We start from the raw sequence: 21449 nt of genomic DNA, 5'->3' as shown, positions 1-21449 counted from the left end.
GCTCTGTTTTTCAGGCTGATAGACACTGATATGTATTTGCTTTGTGTAGGACACAGTGATACCTGATACACTATATGCTGAGGAACTTAAAGAGCTGCTACATTGTACAGTTTTCACCAGTTCTCAAATCACCTTCATACATTCAGCTGCCCCTCGTGCCTCCCACTCTTTTCCCCTCACATTAAACTGGCATCTAAGGGGTCTAATAATCTACATTCAGCTGGAACAAATATTTATTTATAATTAGAAGGTTTTTTTTGTCCTTTCGGCTTTTCCTGTGACTTTAGGGTCACAGCGGATCATTGTCCGCATGCACCTTCCTGACACAACCCTCCCCAATTTCCACCGGGCTTGGGACTGGTGCTGCACAGCTGGGGATGGGGATGTTGGGGTCAGTAGGCTCCACTGACTGAGCCCCATTTACATTTATAATTAGAGTTGGACAAAAAGAACAAAAATGGTACAAACTCTTTCTTTCCCCTTAATTAAAGGTCATAAATTAAAAATGACCTTTGATTAACTTCTGATAAAGGGACATTGAAACTAACTGAATGTGCATTATTTTTTTCATGAGTGGGCTAAACTTGCTATAACTAAGCAACCAATGTCATGTATGAAGGGTTTATAGCAAAAACCTAATTTGCAGTTCCTGAACAAACTTTTATGTGTTTTTGCTTTTTGCCATTTCAAAATAAGCAGATACACGCTTTTGCAGACAGACGCTGGATCGTACCAAGTTGCCATTTAGGAGAACACATCGTCTGCATCATCCATATGGGCAGCGTTGGCTCCAGGATTGCGACGCCCATGTTGGCAAAACACAGGGAACCTGCAGCAAACAGACGAAAAGGGAGTTTCTGTGAGCTCACACTCTGAAGAACCTCTGAGCAGCACCACCCCTTTGGAAATGGCAACCAGCATTGTGAAAGCTCAGGTAGGTCTGACTTACTAATAATACAGAGGCTCCTCATCCCTGAACAAACATGAATTTAATACACAGCAGTTCTAAGCCCGACACAAATCTGTAATCATAGAACTATCTTCAGGATTCAGTAATCGAAGCAGTAAACACAGGAATCTTTGCATCTTCATTTTCCTTCACATAGTGACAGTGGCAAATCTCTCCACCGACGACAACATCTTCAAATTGTTGATTCTGATGCTTCATACAGTTTATTGGATACAGATGCATGGACATGGCTGTTATGGTCATACAGGTGAGTGGCAGCAGACGTCTTCTTACCTGCACTTATGAGGATGTAAGGATCTTTTAACAGGGTCAGTAATGGAGTCCCCTCCACGCTCTGAAACACACCAAGCATAAACTGAAGCTGACTGTTCAAAACTAGATCAGATCAGACAGAATATAACTGGATCAGAATGGATGAACATGGGTCAGATTGGTCCAGATCACTGGTCCAGCAAAACTACAGAGTGGCTGTGACGCAGGTAGTAGAGCAGATTGTCAACTAACCACAAACCAGACAAGATGAAATTTCATTAAATATTCACATTTAGTCTTTTTAGAGTTTGAAACATGCATTAAATTAAACAGGTCAGTCTGCAGGTCAGTGAAAGCAGCCTGTTATCCGGAGCAGGCCTAGTTTACAGTGGCACCAGAAACAAACAAGATGGTGTCTTCGGCGTAAATATGTAGATTAAAGTGGTGATTAGAAAAATATGATTGTTTTCGACTGTGGTGCAGGAAGGTAGAGCGGTCGACCACCAATCTCACAGTTGTTGGTTCAATCCCCAGCTCCTCTAGTCACATGTTGAAGTGTCCTTGAGCAAGACACTGAACCCCAACTTAGTTGCTCCCGTGAGTGTTTGCCAGCTGCATAGCAGCTCCCCCATCGGTGTGTGAGTGTGTGAGTGTGTGAGTGTGAATGTGAATGGGTGAATAAGAAGCAGTGTAAAGCGCTTTGAGTGCAAATAGGTAGAAAAGTGCTGTATAACTGCAGATCATTCAACATTTACCATTTTCCACAGTAAAATGCAGTGAGCCCTGTACTGATCCTTGGGGAAAACTTTTAAAACTTTCAACTTTTATTTTAACAAATGTTTGAATTCCAACAGAGATATGATTTAAACCAGTTACAGAAATATCAAAAACTACAGGAAGCAGCTTGTTCAACAAAATGCTGTGATCAGCAGAATCAAATGCCTTGTAATGTGACCTTTTAGGATAAACGTTTAATAAGATGAAGAGTAAAGATTTCTGCAATGAAGTATGACTAGTTGGGACTCAGATTTAAGTGTTCTCCCGTAGTTTGATCACTTTAAATTTGTGTGTTAGTTTGAACAAATTATAGCAGAGTATGAAAGTGAGACAGTCACTTAGATGAGACAAAGTAAAGAGGCTGTTAATTGAAATTGTCCATTTAGATTTGGTATTTGTTCATTTAGACGTCACATCTTAATCTTCCCATTTATTTCAGTGAGCAGTTCTATCCAGTCAAAATGGAACCGCAGATTATCCAGATTTACAGCTGTACTGGTAACGACTGCACTGCACATTTCTGTAAACTCAGGCTAATGAACAACAAAATAATGGCTGTGAATTTGGAAGTAATTGTGGAATTGCAAACAGGAATTGAAGTTATTTGAAACATCTTTGAACTTTTCTTAAACATCCATTCTTAATAGTCCAAATGAAATTGAATCATGAATATTTAAAATGTTATTTTAAATATCTGCGACGTATCGTACAGATACTAAAGTAAAATTCCAGATTTACAAAGAGTGGACTCACCCCAGGAGAGATCTTTGAAGGCTGCAAGATGCACAGCTGTAATGCTGCAACACACACAACAATCAGTACACGCAAACTCAATCACATCAAGCTGCAAACTCATCCTTCATCTCTTGTTCCACACTGAAGAAAACCAGCTGCTTTGCTTCGTTTGTGGGAAAGTTTCATTCACAAAAGCATCAAACATTAGTAGAAACAGGATGTGACATAAAGACGAGCAGTGATTAGATGCTAATGCATGTGATCACAGCAGATGGTGCGGAAAGTGCTGATCTCCAGCTACAGTTCTGCTGTATGTGCTTGTGACTTTACCTCCATCGAACACGGCCAGAAAGGCCAGGATCAGGAAGGGGGCGCTCTTTCCTACGAATTCGTACATTACGCTGCCGAACGGAGCTCCGACTGAAACGTAAGAAATATATACAAGGATAACAACTACAGACAGAACATTGATACATACTTAGAATCATTTGCTCGTTTTTGGTATTTGAGTTGTAAGGATGAGTTTTTATGAAGTGCAAACTCTTTTGGACATTGGGAAGATTTAGTTAAATTATTCCTAGCAGGACTGGTATTTATGTCTGGGTGACATATTCAAATGTGTTAATCGTTTCATTTCTATAAGGCTTCCAAACGTTAACAAGAACAAATAGGAGCGAGTCTTCTAAAGGGACGTTGCTGCGATGCAAATTAGATCCTGTTTCATAGGAAAATGAACCACAGGATGGATTAAGTTCCAATGAATGAATGTAGCGCTGCATTTATTAAGAGAAACATAAGGAGATAGCGTCTGGATGCTGAGCTTCCACAAACCTATGGAATCCTGTGTGTGGTTTATGCAAGAAAACCATTTTGGTTAAAGCAAGAAAAAGATTGTGGTTTGGTTTCAGAGGAGGGTAAAATTGTCTTTATTAAACCAGAACATAACTCAGCATTTCTGACTTAACCGAGAATTCTTCCACTAAATTAACTGGACGCTGTTCTGAAGAAGAAAATCCCATTTTACTGTGATTGTATATTCAGTATGAACGTATGTGCAACAACCAATGCAGCGTCTATGTTAATGCTCAACTAGCCCAAATATAATAATGGGAAACGTGTTTTGTTGGCAGTTAGGTTCTGTACAAAAAGCACAAGAAACAATTGCAGGACAACAATCTACGTCACAACACAGGAAAAGTTAAAGTGTTAGTTACTTCTAAAACTTAGTTAATGCTACTAGTTATTATGCCAGATGAGTTAAGGTTGTTGGTTAGTTAGTTAGTTAGTTAGCAGACTAGTTTGGATAAGTTAGCGATGATGAAACAAAGTGCTGTGTGTGTTTGGGTGAGTGGGTCTCACTCAGGACGCCCATGGCCAGTCCTCCCAGTGCGATGCCCATGGCGATGCCTCGCTCCTCGTCATCTGTGTACACGCTTGCCAGCATTCCCAGACCTAAACACACACACACACACACAATAAATACACACAAGGTCACATGCAGACTCGTCACACCAGGTGTTTACAGGCTGATTTCAGACCTGCCACAGAGGAGAAGGACGAGCCGATTCCCTGCAGAGAGCGAGCGAAGAACAGCAGAGCGTAGGTCCCTGAGAAGGCAAACACTGACACACACACACACACACACACACTCGATCAGTTGTCTCTCTGTAGAGCTCATGGTTTTACAACCGTTCATGTGTTTGTGTGACAGCACTTACTGATGGTCGACACAAACATGATGATGAATCCAGCAAACATGGGGATGTGATATCCGATCCTGCTCAGACACAAAGACACTCATCTTTAAACACACTGTGGCTCATTTGCAAAAATAAAGTTGGATGTACATGAAAATCCTGCACGGAAACAAAAGAATATAAAGCTAAAACATTAAAAACATGGATGGAGTTAGAGATGGAGAAAACACCTCCCACCTTGTCAGGACCCCAGACTGAGTGTGACATTTTTGTCATTTCATGACTGTTTTGTGTCTTTTTTGTGGTCATTTCTCTGTTGAGGCATTTTGTGTCTTTTGTGGTCACCCTGTGTCTCTTTCTTGTGTCCCTGGTGCCAGAGGCCTCTGACTTACCTGTTGGTGAGTGGACCAACAAACGGGTTGACGAGCAGCTGAACGAGAGCTTTAGAGGCAAACAGCAAACCGACACGAACATTTTCCTGCTCCAGAAACACGCTATCCTGAAGACAGGAGGAACCCTGCAGGAAGACAGGAGATAAGAACATGACACGAGAGGAGGAAGTGGATGAAAGACAAAAGGACAGATGGATCAAATTGATGTGAAACAACTAATGTTTGTGTAGAAATCTTCTTCCACCTCAGTAGTGTCATTGATGGGCAGCTCTGTGGTCAGACTGGTCTGGTCTGTGGCCTCGGCCTTGGGAGTCGGTTCAGTCTGGATCTCAGTCTGGAGACTGAAGGACATGTTGTCGAACAGAGACAACAGAAGAAAGGAGGGTGGCGGAGACGACCGGGGGCTCTGCTGAGACTGTGGCCCCAGGACCAGTGCACCATGACTTGTAAGAGGGAGCTGTGGGGGCTGGGGGGTCCTTCTGGAGGCCTGAAGGTTTGACCCATGGAAGGGTGTCCGTGACGGTCCTGTGCCCATGAGTTGTATGCTGTGGCTGGGCAGAGGGAGCAGCGGGGGCTGGGTGGTCTGGAGGTCAGGACTGGGATGGTCCAGGGCATAGAGGAATGTTGGGATGATCGGCACTGTGGGAAGAGGTGGAGACTGATTCGTACGTTGGTTGCAAGCTTGAAAAACTCAACTGCAATTACATCTTTATGAATTGTTTAATATTCCACTTTTAATGCTGACTGTCAAATAAGGGGGAAACTGAAGATGAAGGTGTTTTTATACAGAGTGGAGCCTAATTTACAGCTGGATAATTCATATGTAACATAAATTAGCTTGTTGAACCGCTTGGTATCAGTGATAGTGTCTGTTTTTAGTACGTGGGACTTAGTGGGACTAAGACCTAAAATCTTATTAATGAAGTACAAATTACATCCACGTTACTTATTATAGAGGCAACTGTGGCACAGGAGGTAGAGTGGTTGTCCACCAGTCTCACAGTTGTTGGTTCAATCTCACCTCCTCCAGTCACATGTCGAAGTGTCCTTGAGCAAGACACTGAACCCCAACTTAGTTGCTCACAGTGAGTGTTGGCCAGCTGCATAGCAGCTCCCCCATCAGTGTGTGTGTGTGTGTGTGTGTGTGTGTGTGTGTGTGTGTGTGTGTGTGTGTGTGTGTGTGTTTGTGAATGGGTGAATAAGAAGCAGTGTAAAGTGCTTTGAGTGCCAATAGGTAGAAAAGTGCTGTATAACTGCAGAGCATTTATTAAAGGAAGACAATTAAGAGACTAGGACAATAATGTCCACTGGCTGTTTGTTTCTAAAGAGAAGCAGATGCTTCTCAAATGGACAAAAGCCTTCTGGAGCCAGCATCTACTGTAGCAGTGTTCTGAGGCATCAAGCTTCTAGATACTTCTGCAGCAGAAGTGAAAAACAAGACCTGTAAAAACATCATATTAAAGACTTTACACAGCATCCACAGCCATTCTGAGGAGAAACAGGAGAGAGGACGTAATCTGAGAAACGACTGAAGGAGACAACTCTGACCTGAGACAGCAGACTTTAAAGTTCAAGGTCAGGAGGTGAAGAAGAGTGTGTGTGTGTGTGTGTGTGTGTGTGTGTGTGTGTGTGTGTGTGTGTGTGTGTGTGTATGTGCTCTACAGCCTTTACTTCAGCTGTGAGCCTAACATCTGACGACGGCTTTAACCTCCAGGTTACTGCGTCACAGGTGGTGATTGGTAGATGTTCTGCACTGTTCTACCTACTGGCTCCCAAAGCACTTTACACTGTTTACACACCGATGGCCAACGCTCACTGGGACCAACTAAGTCGGGGTTCAGTGTCTTGCTCAAGGGCACTTTGACACGTGACTGGAGAAGCCGGGGATCAAACAAACAACTGTGAGATTGGTGGACGACCGCTCCACCTCCTGCGCCAAAGTCGGCACAGATTCCAGCAGCTCAGACTCCATCACACTGGATGATGAATCTGTTCCTGAATCACAGCTGAATGTAATATTCCACCATAATCATGAACGTGTTTTCTATGATTGGAACATGTGGATGGACCTTCTCACTGTATTCATTCAATAAATATACTGAAGAGGAACATTACACATTATCATTCACTCATTTTCTTCCCTTATAAAACATTTAGGCTTTTTACAGTTTTGTTTCACAGCAGCTCTTTGACTGACAGCTCTGCCTGTTTGCTTTCGTTGGTTAATTCCAATTAACAGCCAGTGTTTCCCAGGCAGCATTTGGATTTGAGTTGGTGGGAACAGAGGGATGGTCATACATTTCGAGCCGGACTTGAGTTTCTGCACGTGTGAACTCACCGACCACAGTGAGCAGCATGTTGTCGAGCAGCAGAGCGACACACACCACCACCAGGACAAGTCTGGGGGACCCTCGACTCTCATGGAGCCACAGCATGTCTGCACATACAGATACAGTTTAGAATGAAAATGTGTTGAAGCAGGTTTAAGATCACGTCTTCAGGAAACATGTGAGAACAAAAAAGATCCATAACTAAACACACATTCAGCGAAAACAACACTCATCACACACATCAGATAAAACAGTTCGTGACAAATTTGCAAATCATCCCAGTTAAAAGGTAAATGATACGTGAAACCAGTCTGACGTGGCCCATGGAGATTTCATTTGACCCTCACATCACAGCCTCAGCTGGGCTTCAGCAGAAACTGACAAAGATCTATCACAACTCATCATGATGACTGTGAAAATGTGGTGAAAACATATCATTTAAAACAACTTCTGAATATTATAACATGTCATATTAAAACATTAAACCAATGTGATCATTCTTCCTGCATCTCTGTGACACTGTCGTGACTTTTGCTTCTGGTGAGTCACGAAAAAGCTTCGCTTTAAAAGGCAAGTTCTTAGTCTACGTCACTGGAACAGCACTGAGCTGCCATCCTGTACTTTTCCATCTCCGCTCCGCTCTGTGACTCAGTGTAAGTCACTGGTCCCTGCTCCACCTGCTCAGTGGCTTGTTATGTTGCAGTAGCATAGACCAGACTTTTGTTGGCCTAAAAAAGGGTCCAGTGGGTGAATTTCTAGTGTGTTCCGTAGGTTGTTAATATGAGCTATGCTGCACCTGAAGGTTGTCGTGGTCACAGTAAATATTTTTAAGTTACGTGCTGATGAAATGCACCTTCTAGTTAACAGGTAGGTAGTAGGTGGCCCACTGAACCATAGATGTGGCTGTGATAACACTCAGAAGCTTCCTTTCTTCCACCATTTTTGTTTGGACTGTCACACCTGTAACATGCTTCACATAACACTGCAAACCTGAAAAGGCCACTGAGCGTAAACAAACACTGCACAATCATTATATCACTGAAGATCTTTAATAAAACAACAGCTCCTCAGACTGCAGATATTGTTTTGAGCCTCCAGACTCAAGCTGCCTACATTTAACACACACACACACACACACCTGGCTGCACCGTTTTGACAGGGAAAGTACTTTGATTGTACAACAGATGCTGGTCAGATACTGTAAGAACACAGTATTTACTGTAAACACAAATTTGAGCCATTTGAACTTTTCTTGACTTCTTTTATTTAATGTTACCTGTAATTATCCTGTGCTTCTATGTATCTGAAGCCTCAGTACATGTTCAGAGTCAGATTGTTCAATAGGATCTAATAAACTAGGAAACACTGATGTTTTAATGTGAATGAAGCATCTGTAGGTACAAAATTTTATTATGTACATTTTATTATTATGGTTCATTTTTATTCAGACTTTATTCTTAAGTTCTTTGGCTGTACAGTACTATGAGACGCTGGTGAGCGAAAGGTGCTGTAGAAATAGAGATATTATTTTTAATATTATTATTATTAACGGGGTAAAACCAGCTCCACCTTTATCTGATGTGTATACGTTAATGCATCTATATCATAATAATTTATCACCAAATATCTGAAGTTCCATCTAAATGTCCCACTTCAGTGAAGCGAAAGTACAAACTGAAGTATAAGTACCTCTGATGTTAATAATAAAAACTATAAATGCGTTTTCAGATTTTTCCTCATTAGTGTGAATGTGACCTGTTTACTGCTCGTCTGCTCTTGCTGCTGATTGGTTTAGAGGCTCCATCCTTCCACACAAACACAGTTATCACACACACACACACACACACACACACACTCCTTTTATTCTCTTATCTCTGTCCATCTCATTGGCCTCACCCCCACCTCTCTTTCTTTTTCTCTTGTGTTCGATGGAAAATTGATGTGAAATGTAATTTTGTCTCAGCTGCGAAACACACGCAACATCTACAGAATGTGTTTTAGAATTTAGAATCTGAATTATTTTAATACAATATAAAATAAAGTCAATCATAAATGTTTCATTCAGTCTGTGTCTGATATTTAAAAAATAACTACATACAACTCCAATAGTTACATATACATGAGCAGACGCATCAACCTGCTCACATCATCTATAATAAAAACCCACTTAACTATCCACAAGAAGAATTTGTTTAAAAAAAAACAGAATTGCTAAAAAAATAAAGAAGAATTACTTTGTTTAAATTTTAAATAAATTAACAAAAATGTTAATTAAGACTATATATTTAAATATAGTTTTAAAATGCACATTACAAATAAGAAATGTAACCTTACATTATCTTTGCCTCTAATAAGCAAAGTAGCCCAAAATGAAATTAAACATAAATACATTTATTACATGTGAATTACATGCATATACACTGCAGCACAAAATAAACTGAAACAGAACATTTTAGAAATTAAAATGCAAAATGCAGCTCGAAATAAAACTTAAAAGCAGTCACTTAGCAGAATACTGTGCCAATATTTAAAATCTAAATTCCAACTAAGAGGGATGTAAAAACACTGGAGTCAAGTTAACTTTCTGATATGTTAAACAAAGTCTAAATGAAAAAAACTAAACGCAACTCACTTCTGCAGTGATGTGATTGACAGCTGGTTAAATGAACAGGTGGGTCCTACCTGGACGAGAGATGCTCCTCTTCTTCTTTCAGCTGCTGACGACTGCGGCTATATCTGTGGCCTGAGGGGAGGAGAGAGGCAAAGGACAGAGGAGAGGAAGAGGCTGATGTTTCCTCTCTTTTATTCTGATAAAACCAGACAATATGGAGACTCGCACACACACACACACACACACACACACACCAACCACCCTCTGACCTGTGTAATTGTGAGCATCTGCTGTCCTTTTATTGGAGCCCTGGAACAACCTGCAGGCTGCAGACCTTATCACACACACAGGTCTGTTTACCCTCCTGTTTGTCTGCTCATACATTCAGTCGCACGCTGCACACGATCACAAATAATAACCCAAAAAACAAACACAGGATTGAGTCAAACAGAAATAGACCCTGTGTTGCTCACGTTATGAGACGACTGTCAGTGAGCTGCAGCTGCTTGAATCAAGGTGCACGCTCTCTTATCTGATGCTGGTCTTTAATGGTTCAGTGGTGCCTGAGCAGCATCAGCGGCTAATGGCTTCTGTGTGTGAATCACATTCACAACATGTAGATTGTGTTATAATATATACAAAAACATTGAAGACTTAAGATCTGAAAGTTTGTGAACCCTTTTCTCTATTACGACACAACTATGAACTAAAACATGATTTTAACTCACATCCTAAATCTAGAGATAAAAGGAGCCACATCAAACATCCAAACCAAACATTGCACTTATTCATTTATAAATGAAGTAAAAATGTTAAAATCTTAAAAATCTGTGTGTAGTAAAACTATGTGAACCTCTACCAATTAGCTGGGAGGTCATTGAAAGAAGCCAAATCTGGGTCAGATTTCTGAAGAGCTCGGAAGAAGAGTTGTTGATGCTCACCGGGCTGGAAAGGGTTACAGAAGAGTTCAGACTCCTCTGTCAGGCAGATTGTGTTCAAGTGGAGAACATTCCTCACCACTGTTACCCCCCCCAGGAGTGTCGAGCCCAGGACGTCTCAGCCACCCCAGACTAACATCCAGGACACTAAAGGCTTCTCCTGCAGTGACTGATATCAATGTTCGTGAGTCCACAACCTGAACAGTGAACCACTATGAAGACCACGGCAAAGCTGCAGGACGAAGCTGCTTCCAGACCATGTGGATAAACCTCAAGACCGTTGGAGGAAAGTTCTGAGAACAGATGACAACAAAGTAGATTTGTTTGCCTAATGGGAAGTGTTATGTTTGGCTCTACCTTCCAGCATAAGAACCTGATCCCATCTATGAAGCTTGGTGGTGGCAGGATCAGGATCTGGAACTGCTTTGCTGCCTCTTGACCAGGTTCATCCAAATACGAGTTGAGCATAAGAAATGTGATGTTTCAGAACGGCCAGATCAGAGGCCTGACTTTCCTCCTACAGAAACACTGGAGGAACCAGAAGCAGGCAGTTTATGCAGGAACCAACTACCTTGGTGGTTGTTAACTGTTCATCCCTCCAAGCTGATGGACTGAGACTTTTAACGTTTAGTTGAAGTTGTTGCTGCTAAAAGACGTCACAACACTTACTGAAGGCACAGGTTCACGTTTGGCACACAAATAGTTAAACAGCATGATTTTCTGCCCTTTATCTGGTTTTAGGACTAGTGTGGGTCATAGTTTATGCAGAACATGATAAAATCCTTTAGGTTTAAACAAATATATCAGATTTGATTTTGGAACTCGTTTTTCCTTTTCTCCAGTTTCAGTGACGTGACGCTCACATCAGACATCTGTGTGTGAGTCAGTCGGCTGTTTCTGCTGTTGTGGAACCAACCTGCTGCCTTCGTGTCACTGATGATCATTTTCCAAATCATCCATCAGCTGTTATAGTCTTTCTCTCTTCCTTCCAGGCAGCTGCAGCTTTCAGGTCATTCCATCTGGAGCAGAGATAATGTCAGAGAGGCCTGAGGACCCAGAGAGGGGCCCCGACACATAACCAGGAGAGAATCCAAACAGCAACACCATGCACACTGCAGCTCATAGATTTGCTGGATGGAAATGTTTCCTGGTTTAATTAGATTTGCCGCAGGCACAACGTGGAGCTTGTTGTTCAGCTACTGCAGAGATTCGCTGGATGTGCCCGGATTTCAGAATCGAAGACACTCGCTCACATCATCACACCTCCATGAATCCATTCAGCATCAAGCACAACTCCATCACCCTTCCTCTGGTCTAACGTCCACGACCTGTGAGTCTCTTCTTCTCTGTAGCAGAGGCTGGAGCTATGACTTCTCCTCTGAACAGCAGAAGATGAGACCTGCTGATTTCTGGTAACTGATCAACAGACTCTCTGCAGCAGAGCAGAGTCGTGGTCAGAGTCACATTCATTAGACCTTCATGTTAGAGTAGAAACAGGACTCAGGATATTTCCCAATTCTTCACTCATCAAAAATGTGGCTGATCTGACACTAAGTGGTACATTCTCAATTGTTTACCACATCAAATTGTCTATTTCCTCCAGTTAAATCCTCTAAGATGCATCTGTGTTTAACATCCACCTGCAGATAAAACAATCTGTCACATTAACATCACTAGATGTTAATTCACATGTGTCAACACTGATACATCAAAATGAAAACCTTTGACCGGCACCGAGCTTCTCTGTCTAATGTCACTTTATTGGAAGTGAGATTGTGTTGGATTCTGTGAGGAGCTCAGATGTGTTTGGTGTCGTTATTCCTCTGTGATTCCCTTGTGTGTGTTAATCAGCTTTAATCACCTGTAAACACTCACACATCCACCACCTGACACACACAGCTTCGGCTCTAATGAGTCTTTATTGTGACATTTCAAACCACATAAAGTAAAACCACACACACACCTTCACACACTGCAGCCCCTCAGACTGGCTCTACCTGTCTCATGTCTCCAGGTGTGTTTTAATCTCTCTGTGGTCTCTGCGGTGTCACGTATCAAACATCCCGCTTCACCTAAGGCCGGGGGGCTTCCAGGAAGGAAGCGAAGGCGGCGCTGTCTCCACTGACTGATGCGGTTGAGCTTCAAAGGCACCTTCATGTCTTCAGAGAGACAGACGGCTGAAAGAGGACGGATCAGAGGCGAGGGAAGGGGTATAAAAAACAAACGCACCTGAAAGCAGCAGCACATCGCAGAGAGGCAGGAACAGAGCGACGCTGAGGAGTTTATACAGAACAAACACGTTTTCTCCAATGACTAAGACCCACAGTGCAGCTGATCATTGACACTTTCATTGTTCCTACAGAAATCTACAGTCTGTAAGGAGGTTAATGAAGATTCCTGAAGGATTTAAACCCATTCTTCTAACAACCACATTCATTCTCAGACTGACAGCAGTGCATCCTGCTACCGCTGAGCTGTGAAGGGGAATCAATTGGGAAAAACAGTAAACTGTGCTCAATTTGACCAAATCAGTCTCTGAAAACTCGGACTTTTCAAAGGCTGATCTCAAATTTTCCTCACATCAGAGGGAACTGAGGAGGATCCTGAGACTGACAGCTGACCGAGGAGCGACTGACCGATCCATCAGATGATGTGGGTGTGGAGAAGCTTACTGTGTGTGTCTGTGGTCTGGGGTCTGGCTCTGGACTCCAACACCATCAGATCCTCCAAAGAGATGCAGCACAGCTCTGAGCAGCTGGTAAGACACAAAATACTTCATTTGTGCTTTACCATTTCCTTGTACTTGTATCTGAAGACAGAGCTTACTGAGCCTTTTGTAGATTGTAGAAAAGGGGAAAGTTTTTAGTTTTTCATCATAAACTGAACCAGTTTATAAATGTGGAAATTCACCACAGCTCCCAAGTTCCTACAACAGAAGCTGTGAAAAGAGCTGAATCCCTGCTTATTGTCAAAGATCAAAACCGATCAGAGCAAAGTGACTGATTCTCCTCTGAAGCGGTGATAAGAAACAGAGAAAAGTCCTCACTGTGCTGTTTGGTAGCAGACAGGAAACCGAGAAAACAAAGGTTCTGTCTGGTGGTAAAGTCTCAAAGCTGCTGGTGTGATTAAGTTCAAGGACAGTTTCTCCCATTTTATTCTGGGTCTTTCAAAAGTTTGAACACAAAACAGCTTCTTCTCACTCTGGCTGCAGCTGAGTTATTAGACTACAACAGTGCTCCACAAACCACTAGGTCAGAGGTTTGACTCCCGCTTGGTCTTGTCCATATGTTAAAGTGTCCTTTGGAAAGACACTGGACCCAAACATCACAGCTCAAATATATCCAAGGCCAAGGTGAAGGTTTCCCACTGCAAAGCATCACCTCTTCTTTTAACAACACAGTGGGAACTGAGGAGACCCTCTGCTTTTACTTTGAAAGAGAAAAGGATTCTGATCATATTTAGTTGTTTCTTTGCGAAGTGGAATTTTAATTTGTGGATGCAGACAAACTGTTCACTGACTTTGCTTTTCAGATGTTTTGCGGCTTTTGAACCACAGATGATTAACTCCACAAAATCTTTCAGAGGCTTCATTCTACATTCAAATATTAGATTTTAGGCTCAACATTCAATATGCGTTTGTTTCAGTTCCAACCAAAAATGTTTATTACCAAATCAATTAAAACCTAACGTTTCCGGAAGTTAGTCTCACTGACAAACTACAGAACCTGTTTAACAGTGGATTTGTACTTCATCTTGTAAACTATTATATTACTGTTCATAATGAATCAAGTACAATGATGCTCCCAATATCTGAGATCCTAACTGTGACATCACTCTCACCTGTGCTCCAGGGTGGCTCCCACGGTGACCAGGTGGAACCAGCTGGACGACGACGAACGGAGACAAATTCCAATCGGCAAGCAGCACCTTCATGTACCACACCTGACTGCTTCAGTCCTCCGGTCAGTGGCCCTCGAAGTAACGTTACCAACAGAATCTGCAGACACACGTTAATGTGGCCGACAAATAGAAATGTGTCCAGGCCACACTGCTCATATCCCAGCATCATCTATAAAACCATCACATGGACATAACATCACGTCACACAACTGTAGAAACATTCTTAGCAAATGTTAAGACCTAGCTCATGTGCAGCAGACTGTCTTCTCTGGTTTGCAATTAAAGCTGTCAGTGAGTAGCTTCCTTCCACAGCTCAGCCAACAGGACCAAGCACAGGCCGTCATGTGGTTCATGTCTTTACGGACGGACATGTCCCAGGCCTGTTCAGTTCATATTATACATGAATATCAGGATACAGCTCTATGGGTCAGAGGTTACACTAAACTCAGGCTGAAGACAATTGTGTCCGTCCACCTGCTGAGTGTGTGTGATGTATGTGCTTCCTTTCTAAGGAGATAACTGGGACAGAATGTTCTTCATGAGAGATTTTTCTGCACTTTTATATTTGCTCAGTTATTGTGGACATGAAAACCAAGTGAAACTATTAGCTGCATCGTGAATTTTGACTCTCTCTTCCTGTGTGTTTATCAGACGGGACGCTGCAGCAACAGAGCTCAGCGGAGAGAGTCCTCTCAGGAAAGACAGGTGGACAGAGAAACAGAGACACAGGGAGACACAGACAGCTTCAACAAGACCAACGGTGAGTGACTGGAATTCCACACTGTTCTCACACATTAGGTATTTGCGTGTTTGGTCAAAGTGGATTTATTGGAGTTTCTCTACAAATCTGTGGTCTCGACTTTATGATGTAGTGCGATTTGCCATCACAGAGTTTGAATGTTCGTAGAGACTCACAAAAAGTATCACGGGACACACAACCAGCAGAAGCATGAAGGGGGCTTGTAGGAGACCGATGTGTCTTCATGGGTGTCGGAAGTTATGGTTTTAACCGTGTGTACCTGTGTTTCAGCTACGGAGATGTCGACCTGCGTTCGCTCCAAAGACTGTGCCGCTGGTCTGTGCTGCGCCCGGTATCTGACTGGGAAGCGGTGCCAGAGGATCCCGGAGGAGGGCGAGGCCTGTCTGCTGCGGAGCCCCACCAAGCGGCGCAGGAACCTGGGACGCTGCGACTGCGGGGAGGGGCTGATCTGCGCCGCTATTAGTGTGGGAGAGTCCGCCAAAAACAAGGGGCAGGGCGCCTGTCAGAAGAAAACGACGAATCCTGGGAAGAAGAGGAGGACGGCGGAGAGCAGCTGCTGACACTTAGCGCCAGTAGACATTTTATTTAAGCTTGTTTCACTTTGTAGATAGATGTAGATCAATTGTCTCCATGTGGAGCCACAGAAGACGAGTCCAGGCCTCAGCGGCGTCTTCAGGAACTTTTTTTTCATTCGATTAAAGTGTGTGGTCATAAAAATAAAGAACCTGACTGGTGACGCGTGTGTTCTGCAGCTGTAACCTGCGCTCATTTCCTCTTCCTACTAACACAGGTGCACTGAACCATTACCGGCGACAGAGTCCGGGATTCGGTTCTAAGCAGCGAAGGTAACAACCGGCCATGTTACTGTACAAGTGAAAGCAACACGTTAAAACAAACTAAGATCGTAACTGAGCAGTGAACTAACTGAAAACTAAACTGGCAGCTCCGTTTCAGTCTGTTCCCAGAGAGACGAGCGTTTTCTACGAGGTCAGTTTGTATGTGGAGGTGAAAGGAAGAGGTTTCTACCAAACTGACTCATTTAATTATATTAATATGCAGTTACACACATTTCAAACGTCAACGCATTTTATTTTTATTCTTTCCTTGACTTAACAAAAAAAAAAATTAAAAAAAAAGTCAGGAGTCTTGAAACAAATGTTTATGCAAAAGAAACTTCCAAAGGCAAAGTCACAAATGCAGTAACATGATTTCAACAATAACTGAATAAAATGTGTAGGGTGGGGAAAACCAGGTGAACCTCCATCAATAGGAATGTTGAATGGCAGAGGGTGGGGGGCTATATGGTCAGCAGAAAGGGTTAAGTGCTGGAGCTCAGAGCTGCCCGCAGTCAGCGATGACTATTTTTCCACTGGTTTTTCCGCTCTGGGAACCGTACGATTCCATTTTCTTCACCACGTCCATCCCGTCCACCACAGACCCGAAGACCACGTGTTTCCCATCCAACCTGTGGCACATAGAGCAGCACAGAATCATACAGAGCTTATTGCTGCTGTCAACAAGTTTTACTTTGACATGAAATCTGCCCCAACAGGGTCTCACACGTTCGGCTGCAGGGAACTGAGATGTAACCTGGAACTCGTACTGGTCCAGTGAGCTTTTCACTGTGTATGCAAACACGTTTTCACACCGAAGCTCTGACCTGCTGCAAACTGCTCAAACTTTGAGGTTGTGGGATGATCCAGGTTACTGTCAGAAACATCACCTACATAAAGTCAGAATTTCATGTAGGCGTCCAATAAACTGAAATGTCAGGCCCTTAAATCAAATACGCTCCACATAAAATAAGTTCTGACAATGATCACTAGATGTCGCCATCCCTGACCTTCTATTCTCCTGTGTACATGTACAGGTAGCCTACACCTGGAGTGAGTTAGTGCAGGCTGCTGTGAGAACATCACTAAACTGCTCAGCATTAAAATTTGTAGTAGACTGGGCCAAGTTGTTTGTGTACAGTTGCCCAAGTACAGACTGCTTTCACATCAGCATGTTCACTAACTAACAATTAGCCCAGAAGCTCAGTGATCAACATAACAGTGAGTGGGAGAAGCATATTCTGAGGTTATTTGTTAACATGTATGCTGAGATTATTTTACACATCCACATGCTCTAAATTTCAGTCACACTTGCAAATGGAAAGCAGAGTAAGCTAAAATGTGGCTGCAGATGTCAGTGTGAGCTCAGACATTGGCTGATCTGATTATTAAAAATGTAAAGACCAGATCAAATGTAGGCCCCTACTTTGAACCTCCAACATGCAGCAGACGTAGCATCAGCACATATCAGGAAAACTAGGCCCATTTTATTTCCCAACTAGACAAATTGACAAAGTGTTCTAGAATTTACTGCAACTCATATTAACTGCTTTCCAGGTGGTAATACTCTTGTCAACATACTTTAATGGGAAAAGCCTTTGAACCCCTATTAAGTTTCAGGATGCATCTCAAATTAAAAGGTGGACATGTTTAAAAAAAACAAAGGGAAGTGGGTCATCAAGGGAAGACATGGTAGTTTTGGTGAGACTGTGCCAGAATGTTACTCGACAGTCCTGCTCAAGACGACAATTACATGCAGTATGCGTGTTGCTCTCACCATGATGTTTTGGCTGTGCAGATGAAGAATTGGGACCCGTTGGTGTTCGGCCCGGCATTGGCCATAGACAGAATGCCAGGACCAGTGTGGGTCAGTTTGAAGTTCTCATCAGCAAACTTGTTGCCGTAGATGGACTTTCCACCGGTTCCGTTGTGGTTAGTGAAGTCGCCACCCTGTGCGTGGAATACAAATAAGATTTACTAAAATAGATAGACTTACCCCTGTCGGACCATTAGAAATCCTATGAACACAGCGGGTGCTGACAGCATCCATCATTTATATAACCAATAAATCAAAGTGAAACTTTCCTTGAAAGATGTTTGTGGTTTAAACAGTTAAATCTTACTGTAATTTTAGCTGGATAAGTTCACATGACTGGGACACATGCTGATCTAGACTCTTGTGAGGGGGTTTAAGAAATATTGGTTACTGCAGAAACATGCATTAACATGATTTGATAAAATTGCCCTTTTTAGTGTTTCAAGTTTTATTTTGGCTCCAACTCACAACTGCTCTGATTTGTCACATTTGCCCCAGTTTTCAGTCATATCTTCAACCCCTGTACGTGCAGCTAAAGGTCTTGATACATCAACCTGCCTATAATCTTTTGGCTGAGTCTGACATGTTAGTTGGCTTTAAAATTAACACCGCATTTATTATAATTAACACTGCATTTATTAACATACTCGCATGCTTCTAAATGTCTTCAGTAAAGCAATTTAGTTGAAAAACTATAGTGTGACAGCACAAACACACCCATCTTGCATTTCAACTGCTAATTTTACTACAAGTTGATTTCAGTGTTAGAAATAAACCAATTTTATATTTCCTACCTAAATAACACCTGCGTATTGCGTATTAATTGAGAGTCAATTTGCTGGTTTGGAAGAGAATCTCAGTGAGATTTAATTGAAAATTATATTTGGAAATCAAGCTACATTAGGGCTGCAACAATAATATATGAATCCAACAGTCCCCTCAACAGTTACATTTATAATATTAAAGTGCTTATGGAGATTTATTCACACAAGGAGTTAAATGAAACTATTATTTTGTTTCTGTCAAAGTTGCAACAAATCTTCATCTGAGAAGCTGCTGTGGTTTTCCTGCAGCCTCACCTGGCACATAAATTGGGTGATGACACGGTGGAAGCAGGAGCCCTTGTAGCCGAAACCCTTCTCGCCTGTGCAGAGGGCACGGAAGTTTTCAGCAGTCTTGGGCACCACATCGTCACGGAGCTGCAGAAACAATGTTACACATGCAAAGTCAGACAACTCCTAAAGAAACAGCATCACATCTTGCTCATTTACTCAAGACAAATTTCTGAGATGCTGAATATTTTGTAATTAGTAACCAGTGCTGCCAACCCCGCTGAGCCAAAACCAGTTCAGACTGCACTTTTTTTTGTGCAGCAGCAGATTATAACTGCACAATAAGAAAACAATCTTGAGAGCCATAAAGGCTCCTAGAAATAATCACACTCCAATTTATCAGCCCATTACTGAATGTGCAAAACTATGCCAACTGCAGCTTTAAGCAATAACAAAGTTCACCCCCCTCTCATGAATCATGGGGGTGCATCAAAAGCCAACTAGACATTAAACTGTCACGTGACAGTAAGACAGGACTGCAGCACATCACCTAACTGGACTACGTGCAAGTCCAGGGTGGGGACTGCAGCAGAGCAGCTGTGCAGTTTCTGCTGCTCACCAGGAATATTCTGATAACTGCTCATTAATTTATTACAGGACAAAAGATAAAAAGCACAGATTTTCTTGTAATTGTTCTCAGATTTTCTCCAATGCTACAGCTCAGTCAAGTGAGTGTGGACATGTTACGCCTCTTTAAAAGTATCTGTGTATCACTTAATCAGTCAAGTGTACAACTGCTGAGTCCATGTGGCCTCTGAAAAGCAGCAACATTTGATAACTTCCATCTACACTAACTCAGCAGATATAATGCACAGAAGCCCGATTTTAAACGTTCTAAATTACAAACTGATCAGTGAGAGAACAGTTAGCTGCAGCTTTGAGAATTAAATTATTAGAACTTGTATGAAAATGTAGTTTCATGCGGGTGAAGAGAAACATTGCACAATGTCAAATAAGCGTTTGTGTGAAACTAAATCCGATCTTCGTGATTTAGGAGCCGCCTGCTCCAGATACTACGGAGCTCTAATTACCGTAATATCACCAACGGGGCCGTGAATCGCTCCGACAGCTCTGGGGACGTTCGCCGTGTAACGAGAGACTCTGCGGGTTCATATTTAGACGAGAACTGGTGCCAAAACCCGGGAACGCCCAGCTGCTACAAAATGGCTGCTAGCGGCCTGTCGAGCTCTTAGCTGCCATTAAACGGAGCTTCGTGACAATGGCGCCATTATAACCGCTGCTGTCGCTAGACGTCTTGGAACACGCGTCTTCATTGTAGCCGCAACAGACTCTTGTGTCCCGGTGCTCCAGCCATTTTCCTCCATCCGCATTTTTAAAAACTGTACGGGCAGCTCTCCCCTCCCCCTCCACGATCGCGCCAGTCAGCGGAACTTTCCAGAACCGCTCCCCGGCCGCGAACACAGGTACCGGAGCGGTTTGCTTCGCCGTCCAAACCGAGCCGAGGACAAAATCCTTACACCCGCACATAATTTACACTGAAAATCAGAGCCGGCGGCCCGGTGCTGCGGTAACTGGCTCTTACTGCGAGCTGCTGCTGTTTCCGCGTTCCAGCAAATGAAGGCCCCGACAGGCTGCAACAAAGAACGGCGGGGACTGCGCGTTTCGATAGCACCAGCTGGGCCCGTTAGCTAGAGGCGAACGACTCCAGCTACCACCGCCGGCCCAAGCGTGAGTGAGCTGAGACCTTACCGGAGGGTGTAAAAAGCAAATTTTAAAGTGTCTGATTTAAGACCTGCATAGAAACGGCCCCAATCGCGGCTGAACGCGCAAACGGAGCAGCTGAATTCTGCCGAGTTTATGCAGGTTACGCCGACATGTCGAGGACAATTTAATGAGAACAGTCTCCATTAGTGCGGCTGAACTTCCGCGGCCAGGTCCCGTTAGCGAACCCTAGCTAATGTTAGCACCGAGCGGCGCTGGCCAGACGCCACAAACACGTGCACGTGGTCCCGTGCGGACGGTCATGACAGCTCGATTGGCGTTAGGAGCCCGGAGGCTAAAGCACGCGGGGAGCAGCTGAAATCAGGGTTTAAACATTCTGCTGCGACTTAAAGCCCTTAAGACAAGTCAGAGACGGTCCGCAGCGAAACAGACCACTGGCTGATTCTAACACCGGCTACGCTGCAGCACAGAGACGTGTTTACCTCCATCACAACGCGGCCAATGGGTTTGCCGTCAACGGTGATATCGAAGAAGACTTTGGGTTTGGACATTTTAGCAGGATGAACCAAGACGGTAGACAGAAGAGTTTCCCGGCGAGAAGACACAGGGCGCTACAAGGAACCGAAAAAGATGGAGGCACGTT

The 21449-nt window shown here is 43.2% G+C and overlaps 3 protein-coding genes across 4 annotated transcripts in view; 1 reads left to right on the top strand and 2 right to left on the bottom strand.

The window, feature by feature from the left end:
* The window catches only part of LOC137135696 (chromaffin granule amine transporter), a 21785-nt gene extending 7129 nt beyond the window's left edge, over positions 1-14656 (bottom strand). Inside the window, exons 1-12 of one of the 2 annotated variants that reach the window (XM_067520137.1) lie at positions 14543-14656; positions 9836-9896; positions 7162-7260; positions 5068-5462; positions 4824-4948; positions 4453-4511; positions 4273-4356; positions 4094-4186; positions 3065-3154; positions 2753-2796; positions 1244-1304; positions 734-829 (exon numbers count right to left, since the gene is read on the bottom strand). In XM_067520137.1, coding sequence (XP_067376238.1) covers positions 734-829; positions 1244-1304; positions 2753-2796; positions 3065-3154; positions 4094-4186; positions 4273-4356; positions 4453-4511; positions 4824-4948; positions 5068-5462; positions 7162-7258 — 1144 coding nt within the window. In that variant the 5' untranslated portion in view covers positions 7259-7260; positions 9836-9896; positions 14543-14656. Of the gene's footprint in view, positions 1-733; positions 830-1243; positions 1305-2752; positions 2797-3064; positions 3155-4093; positions 4187-4272; positions 4357-4452; positions 4512-4823; positions 4949-5067; positions 5463-7161; positions 7261-9785; positions 9897-14542 lie in introns of those variants that run through there. The other variant, XM_067520138.1, reaches the window with a different exon arrangement.
* LOC137135697 (dickkopf-related protein 4-like) lies at positions 12869-16792 on the top strand. The gene is made up of 4 exons (XM_067520139.1): positions 12869-13460; positions 14554-14664; positions 15254-15362; positions 15633-16792. The coding sequence occupies exons 1-4, from the start codon at positions 13350-13352 to the stop codon at positions 15920-15922; spliced, it is 621 nt and encodes a 206-aa protein (XP_067376240.1). The 5' UTR covers positions 12869-13349; the 3' UTR covers positions 15923-16792.
* On the bottom strand, positions 16507-21449 carry ppiaa (peptidylprolyl isomerase Aa (cyclophilin A)). The gene is made up of 4 exons (XM_067520140.1): positions 21289-21449; positions 19091-19210; positions 17973-18145; positions 16507-16827 (listed from the first exon to the last, which is right to left on the bottom strand). The coding sequence occupies exons 1-4, from the start codon at positions 21355-21357 to the stop codon at positions 16695-16697; spliced, it is 495 nt and encodes a 164-aa protein (XP_067376241.1). The 5' UTR covers positions 21358-21449; the 3' UTR covers positions 16507-16694.

Source organism: Channa argus, chromosome 11 (genome assembly GCF_033026475.1).
Source record: "Channa argus isolate prfri chromosome 11, Channa argus male v1.0, whole genome shotgun sequence".
Classification (NCBI taxonomy): domain Eukaryota; kingdom Metazoa; phylum Chordata; class Actinopteri; order Anabantiformes; family Channidae; genus Channa; species Channa argus.
This window is presented reverse-complemented; position numbering and strand designations above follow the sequence as displayed.

What these genes read in the sequence shown, in the direction of transcription:
- LOC137135697 (XM_067520139.1), top strand. Translation starts at nt 13,350, where the DNA reads ATGATGTGGGTGTGGAGAAGCTTACTGTGTGTGTCTGTGGTCTGGGGT. An exon ending in AGCACAGCTCTGAGCAGCTG is followed by an intron (nt 13,461 to 14,553) that starts GTAAGACACAAA and finishes CCTGTGCTCCAG; the next exon opens with GGTGGCTCCCACGGTGACCA. An exon ending in CAGCTTCAACAAGACCAACG is followed by an intron (nt 15,363 to 15,632) that starts GTGAGTGACTGG and finishes CCTGTGTTTCAG; the next exon opens with CTACGGAGATGTCGACCTGC.
- ppiaa (XM_067520140.1), bottom strand. Translation starts at nt 21,357, where the DNA reads ATGTCCAAACCCAAAGTCTTCTTCGATATCACCGTTGACGGCAAACCC. An exon ending in TTGGCCGCGTTGTGATGGAG is followed by an intron (nt 19,211 to 21,288) that starts GTAAACACGTCT and finishes TTGTTTCTGCAG; the next exon opens with CTCCGTGACGATGTGGTGCC. An exon ending in TCACCCAATTTATGTGCCAG is followed by an intron (nt 18,146 to 19,090) that starts GTGAGGCTGCAG and finishes TTCCACGCACAG; the next exon opens with GGTGGCGACTTCACTAACCA.